The 7001-nt window shown below is 35.5% G+C and overlaps 1 protein-coding gene across 3 annotated transcripts; it reads right to left on the bottom strand.

The window, feature by feature from the left end:
* Positions 1-2093: 2093 nt before the first annotated feature.
* LOC122010010 (exocyst complex component SEC3A-like) lies at positions 2094-6404 on the bottom strand. Of its 3 annotated transcripts, none has more exons than XM_042566351.1 (7): positions 5880-6404; positions 5724-5791; positions 5531-5633; positions 4811-4956; positions 4407-4524; positions 3673-3753; positions 2094-2306 (listed from the first exon to the last, which is right to left on the bottom strand). In XM_042566351.1, the coding sequence occupies exons 1-7, from the start codon at positions 5883-5885 to the stop codon at positions 2301-2303; spliced, it is 528 nt and encodes a 175-aa protein (XP_042422285.1). In that variant the 5' UTR covers positions 5886-6404; the 3' UTR covers positions 2094-2300. The 3 variants fall into 3 exon arrangements, with proteins under 3 accessions (XP_042422285.1, XP_042422286.1, XP_042422284.1); XM_042566352.1 differs by lacking the exon at positions 2094-2306 and adding an exon at positions 3251-3544 and having other exon boundaries at positions 5731-5791; XM_042566350.1 differs by lacking the exon at positions 2094-2306 and adding an exon at positions 3251-3544 and having other exon boundaries at positions 5880-6403.
* Positions 6405-7001: the final 597 nt, after the last annotated feature.

Below are 7001 nucleotides of genomic sequence, written 5' to 3'. Positions count from 1 at the left end.
AACACCTTTGTTATCAAAATAGACAGAATATCGATTCTTGTATTGTTTAGAAATTGAAATCAAGTTTTTTCTAAAACTCGGTACGTAAAGACAATTTCTCAAAACCAATATTTTATTCCTATAAACATCTCCCACTACAACAGCTGCTACTTCTGTAGCATTGCCCATGTAAACAGTGATTTCTCTTTCGTGTAGTTGTCGGGTTTCCTGGAACCCTTGCAAAGATTTGCAGACATGATCAATGGTTCTCATATCTACACGTCAGGTACCGGTAGATAACATAAACATGTTCCAGCTACAAGAGAAAAAGATATACCTATATTGTTCTCTTCCTACGAGGGCAGTCCGCCTACAAATGTCCAGACTGCTTGCAAATGAAGCACTTGCCTTTCGACTTCTTTATTCCTACTTTTAGTCCAATACTTAGAGATCATATAGTCTTACCTGTCAGCCTGATTCTAGTGTCCGAAGAGTTCCTTGAGATTGTTCATCATGTCATAAGCAGTTGGCAAGTCCTGATGCTGATGTTGCAGTACATTTGATATTGAAGCCAAAATGTAACACCGCGTCATCTTATATGCCTTGACTCATTTCCTATGATGCTCAATCTCCTCTTCACTAGAATCGCCATTAGGCACATTAGGGCAGACCTCTAATAGTATAAACTTATAGCATTCAGCAGTTAGGACAATGTCCAGGTTTCTTTTCCAATCTATGTAATTGGGACCAGTAAGTTTGTTCTCTTTCAGTATAATAGCCAGTGGGTTGAAAGTCATCCTAAGAATCATAAAATAAACTTTTGGTCAAGACTCTAAATTTAGAATAATATTGATTCCTCAAACAATATTATTTAAATTTACCAACACTTCAAAACACCATGAATTTTGCATGCCACGTTAGTGTGGACGTATATAAAATCAAACATTTGTAAGAGGAGGGTCTTTACCCATTAATTTTATTATTTTGTCATCCTAACTTTATGACAAATAAAATTAATAGTTGGTATTCCTTTGGTCACACAAATAATAGCAGTGACTCCGTTAGGGAGGATACTATTAAATATGCCTAAGTGTATACCATTACTTGATACTTAGTCCATTAAATAGGATTGTGCCCCTTCAGTTGGAGAAGATCACACGCTCCTAAATAATTTCCTATAACCATCCATAAAGGAAGTTTGATCTAGTGATCTGGAAACAAACTCATCCGTTGTGGAGGGAGGCACTCAGAGCCAACACGCAAGTTTGTTGCATCACTTACAAACCAGTAATGGAGACCATGGAATTTATTTACTAATCCCTCTCCCACTTAGTTATTTAAGGTGAGGAATTTTAACATGCACACACACATCACAGCAAATAAAGCAATAAATATGGAAAAATAATTTTCCAACTATTATGGCCTTTTCCATTACTATCCTCCGTGTGCTGCCAACCCTAGCTGCTGCCATCTTTAGCCACCACAATTGGGTCTAGTCGCCGCATCTATCTTACTTCTTTTTCCGCTGCACCTCTGGTCCACAAATAATACTACGCCTCGCAAGGATACAATCCGCGACAAAAATAGAATTTTACATATATCAATCCTACATTCCACAAAGGAATGTACATGTAATCTAGATCGAAACAAAAACTGCAAACGACAACGGATATTATCCGTTGTTGTAGGGTCAAAAAACCGTTGTAATTGAGGGCGTTGTAGAATGTATTGCCCTACGACAACAATTTTGAATCCGTTGTCTTTGTAGACATTCGAGAACAGTTTTTATCCGTTGTTGTTTATATCTCAAAATTTGTTTACGAAGGATACGACAACGTTTTAAAATCGTTGTGGTAGATAATTTCGACAACAGATATAAACCGTTGTGGTAGACTCTTTTTACAACAAATATAAACCGTTGTGGTATATAATTTTAATATGTTTTACAACGGATAAAACTATTGTCTTTTATCACTTTTCACAAAAAAAATTTTGTTGTGGTTACATACTTTTTACAACATTTATGACCGTTGTCTTTAATGTTCATGTTGTAACATGATAATAACAAACAACCAATCTTTATTTAATATAAAGAAACCATCAATACAAAATTAAATATTTACTACATTCAATCCATGAAAATGTTATCTTTAAATTTTAAAAATTAACTACACACATCAAAATGAGAAAATAATAGTTGTGTAATCAAAATCCAAAATATGCCAGCTAAAATCTTCTTCCCAACTAAATCTTTAAAACCTTTTCCAGTAACTTACTGGCTGCATCTTCACGTGACCGAGTATACAAATTTCCCTTGACAATCAAATCTGCAGAATTAAGCTGTAGGAGCTGATAAAAATAAACAAATTATAAAAACATTAAAAGATAAAATATACATGTAAGCGAATAAGAATTATCTTAACCTACTGAAACACATACGGATTGATGATACAATTCAGTTTTGCACTATTGTTGTCTTATTTGTGCAGCATGTTATTGGAAATTAGCAACTGGTATAGAAGTAAATGAAATTGCATAACATCCATAGCTATTTGGCAATTTGCAACGATCTCAATCATATAAATCATATGGTTCTTCATTGAGTTCAATTTAGCCCAGTGGCATATTCAAATCAAAGCATGATACTTTAAGGTTGGCAATGCCATAAAACTTATCCAACAAACACTGAAAGGTCAAATGCAAAGTCACATATTGGAGACCTCTCTTCTATAGTTATGACCATGAAAGTGATAACATAACACATTCTAACACTGAGCAGAACTAATAAGATATTTTCACCCAGAACACTAGTTATGCACTATATGTCAAATAAAAAGATAGAAGAGAACGCTTGTGTAATGGGGAAAAAAAACTTCAGTTGCCCAAGTAGAAAACAATTGGATAACATATAACAATTAATGGAGCATCAGAGAGAATAGAAGAATTACTCATGAAGTACTTTGGAAAGTTACAAGGATTCCAACGGTTAGAACCTCACAATATATTTCTTGCATCCATTCTTTTATCCTATTAATGATAATATCATCAATTTCACCCTTGTTTTCGAATACCAAGTAAATACTTCTAATGTAGAAAGGGAACATAGAGCTTAAAAAAAAAACAAATTTGAAGTAATTCTAAAGTGTTAAACCAGTAAAAATATTAATATTATGATTCTAACACCAGGCAAAGGTTTGGAAATAAGTAAATTTAAGATAAGGCATAAAATGTTCAAAGTTGTTTTAAAACAAATGGAAGAATAAAGTTAACATTTTCACAAGTAAATAGCTCAGACAAATTCAGAAAGAAGCTGGGGTACAATTAAATAGGAGTTGCTAAGCTTGAATGACAACTAAGATATAGAGCACACTAGTTAACATAAAGAGAAATATCCCCAATACAAACTCACCTCCTCTGCACGCAAAGAAAAATATAAAATATAAGAAAAAAAAGAGAATTGTAGTAAGTACGGTATAAACTGTAACCAGAGAATAAAAATTTCACATAGCTCTAATGTCTAGACATGAGAGAAGGATTTCCAGAATTCCAGGACAATACTCAATGTCTGCAAAATGAAAGAGAAAAAAATCTCTCAGATATATACCTATAAGGTCATGATTATCAAATGGCGAGAACAGTCAGTTTAATTATTATCAAATTGATGGAAAATATGTGACTTATGAGATGATAAACCTGATTCTTATTGTACATAGCTAATTTCTTGGTGTACTCCGTCTTCAATTTAGCTGCTTTAGCAACATAAGGAGCTTTATCCTGGAACACAGAAATAAATTTCAGATTAAAAAAAACATTACTAATTCATTTTCCTCTTCAAAGCAGGAAGATTGGTCTAATGGATGAGAACTAATTAACAAATAACACTAACTTCTTCCGACAGTGATTTCCATTTATTGCCACCTGCTTTACCAAGTTGATCAAATGATAATAGTTGATTTAAACCAATCTATAGAAGCTAGAACAAGTAGAACTAAAGGAAAAGGGAGCAACCTTACCACAGTGACAGATTTGTTATCATTACATCAATTATCATGAGAAGTAAAGATTTTGCCTATCATATTGAAGTCACGAAAGGAGTTTATGGGGCATAAGGTTGCATATATCCAAACAAGTAGTCCTAGATTGTAACAGACATGAATAGAATTTATTAAAGTTGATTAACTGACCATATCCCATACCTGATTGGTCAACCCAATATATGAGCTGACATAACTGGACATATATTTTTTTAATAAAAAAAATAGAAACTGACCAAATTAAATGATCACCTGTCCCAAAAGCATGAGCTTCCAGGAAAGGACCTAGGGCAGACAATAATGCTTTCAACAAACTGAAATCTAAAGTTGGAGAGACCTTGCTAATGACTCGGCGTATAAAATTGAACTATAGAATATCAAGACCAGCAATACCTCCTCTATTATGGATTCACATTCAACAAGTGCATGAACATTTGCTGCTTCTAAAGCCAGAAGTTCCCTCTTTAACCTTTCTGAAAATGCTTCTGCTTCACCAATTCCCATAACATACCTGCATCAGAATATCTTGTGTGTGAATCATGGCATAAGTATGAATATTAGAGGGAACATTATGGACATAATGCAAGTAAAAAAATAATCAAAAGATAAAGGAGGTACAGATTCATATATTGGAAAATAAACACCTGAAGGTTAATTTGAAAAGAAAAATAAAACACATCAGATTAAATGCTTTGTTTCACTGAGCAACAAAAAGCATTACGGAAGTATCAAAGATGCATATCTGCATGCTAGGCATGACTTTTACATGATAATTCAAACATAATCAAGTAACATACATGCCAAGGAGAGCCTCCATGTCCTCTTCTTCAGCTTGTGAAACAAGATCTCTTTCGACAGTAACTTGTGAGTGACCTTGAATCAAACCAGATGTGTCTTGCCCACCATGAGTAATAACTTGACTGCTTACTGTAGTATTATTTTCCTGTAGTAGAATAATAACTTATTTTCCCATTTTTTGGCTTTGGTTTACCTACACAGTAGACTATGTACAGGTATAGAACATCCAATGCCTATATTCAAACACCGTGTTCACTAATCATATGCACTGAATAAAATTAGCAGAATGGCTGTTAAAAACCTTTTGTACACTGAACTGCACATAAAAAGGAGAGAGTGAGAAGTAAGATTTGTGCAACTTCAACTAAAGAAACATTGAAATTTAAAGTTCTAACGATTGCATGACAACAACAGTTTCAAGTTCAGGATAAACAAGAGCAGTTCTTACGCTATCGTGCTTGATGGAAGATGGTTATAAAAGGATGAGTAAGATACTTTGCCAAAGTAGCTACAATTCAAAGCTTTTTCCACTTTTTTTTTTTGATAAATACTAGCCTAATTCCTAATCTAATATTTAGTCTTGATTTTGCAACATGGTACAACTTCACATATAAAGAACACTATAAATCTTAAGATAATAATAAAACCCATTAATCTTTGTATTCACATATTCATATGCATATATATAAAGGCCAGATGAGACAAATTAAGAGGTACACCTTTGCCCAGAGAGCCATCTCCACTATGTCTATCCCAACAACTTTTGGAAGACGTCCCAATATCTCCTTGCTCATGTTTAAAATGCGTAGAAGTATGCGGTTCCTGCAAGAGGAAATGAATAAATAAGTGCATTCTTTATAGAGCATATCCTTGTATCCATCTCTGACGCAGAGTAGTTTGGAAGGCAATCACCTGTCACCTTTGTTTCTCATTGTCCACTGAGGAGGAGCAACACTTTGGCTTCTAAGATTATCAAATCCCTAAAGAAAATGCGGCAGAAGGAAATCATTGACAAGATTCAGCAAAAGGCTTAGTAGAATTCCAAGGGAGAAAAGATGTGACAAATACCAGCATGAATGAGCAATCACTTGTTCTGACTTCTTGGACGTATCTGTCTTCGATTTCCCCCGTTTCATGGCAAAAACTGCATCAGATCGGCAAAAAAAATTAAAAAAAATAGTGTGGAGATGACGACGGCTAAAAAGCTTGATTTTGCCGGGCGGAGGTGTCGCATCTGGGAGAGGACGGCGGTGGGGTTGCTGGTGGAGATGGGGACGCCGACAATGGAGAGGTTGGTGAGGTTCTGGAGGTGGAAGAGCCACACACCAGTGAGGTAGCGGAGGGAGGTGTCACAGGAGAAGGAGTGGAGGGAGGAGGCTAGGGAAGCCGGGAGGTGCCTGGGGCAGAGACGGGACAGTGGAAGAAAGATGGTGAGCGATGAGTGGAGACGGCGCGGAGGTCGGTGGTAGGGAGGTCGAGGTCAGGGGAACAGTTGGCTAGGCGGAAGGGGGCAGAAATGCTTAGGGATCTTCGAGAAGGTAAAGGGGGAGGAATGCGGCGGTAAAAAAATTTCGGGGAGAGGGAAAGAAAAAACGCGGTGGCAAAAAAAGGCGAAGGGAAAAAAATGGTGAAGGAAGAAAAACATAGGTATTCAACATCACTTAATAGACAATGAGTTTTAAAAATCATTGTCGTAATCCCAAAAAAACACACATAGACAATAATTTTCAAAAACTATTGTCGTAGCCTTTAAAAACCGTTGTCGTAGCCCCAAAAAAGCATAAATAGACAACGATTTTTAAAAATGTTGTCGTAGGCCAAAAAAATACTGCTAAAAGACAACGATTTTTGTTAAAACCGTTGTTAAAAGGTAAAACAACAACGATTTGGCTTAAAACTGTTGTTGTTTGAGTGTTGTTGAATGAGGATTTTCTTGTAGTGAATACAGCTCCTGCTGTATTTAATACATACAATCATGCACATACATAAAATGCCCTCGACATGTCCGAGGGTCTAATCACACACAACCACATTAGGGCCATAATAGTTGGATCCAAGATGCTTGCAACTACAGAGTTAAATTTATTTGCACATCCTACTATTATCCTGCCTAAAATATGTATGACATGTACATAATTAAACTGAAAACCAAACACACAGAGGCAAACCCTAGCTCTGATACCAATTGTT

This window comes from Zingiber officinale, chromosome 8A (genome assembly GCF_018446385.1).
Source record: "Zingiber officinale cultivar Zhangliang chromosome 8A, Zo_v1.1, whole genome shotgun sequence".
Classification (NCBI taxonomy): domain Eukaryota; kingdom Viridiplantae; phylum Streptophyta; class Magnoliopsida; order Zingiberales; family Zingiberaceae; genus Zingiber; species Zingiber officinale.
The sequence above is the reverse complement of the archived record's forward strand: the minus strand, read 5'-3'. Positions and strand labels throughout refer to the sequence as shown.

Excerpts from the sequence above, each read along its gene's own strand:
- LOC122010010 (XM_042566350.1), bottom strand. Across the intron at positions 4,957-5,530 it reads AGATGGCTCTCTGGGCAAAG|GAAAATAATACTACAGTAAG; the intron begins GTGTACCTCTTA and ends ATTCTACTACAG. Across the intron at positions 4,525-4,810 it reads ATGGAGGCTCTCCTTGGCAT|GTATGTTATGGGAATTGGTG; the intron begins GTATGTTACTTG and ends ATTCTGATGCAG.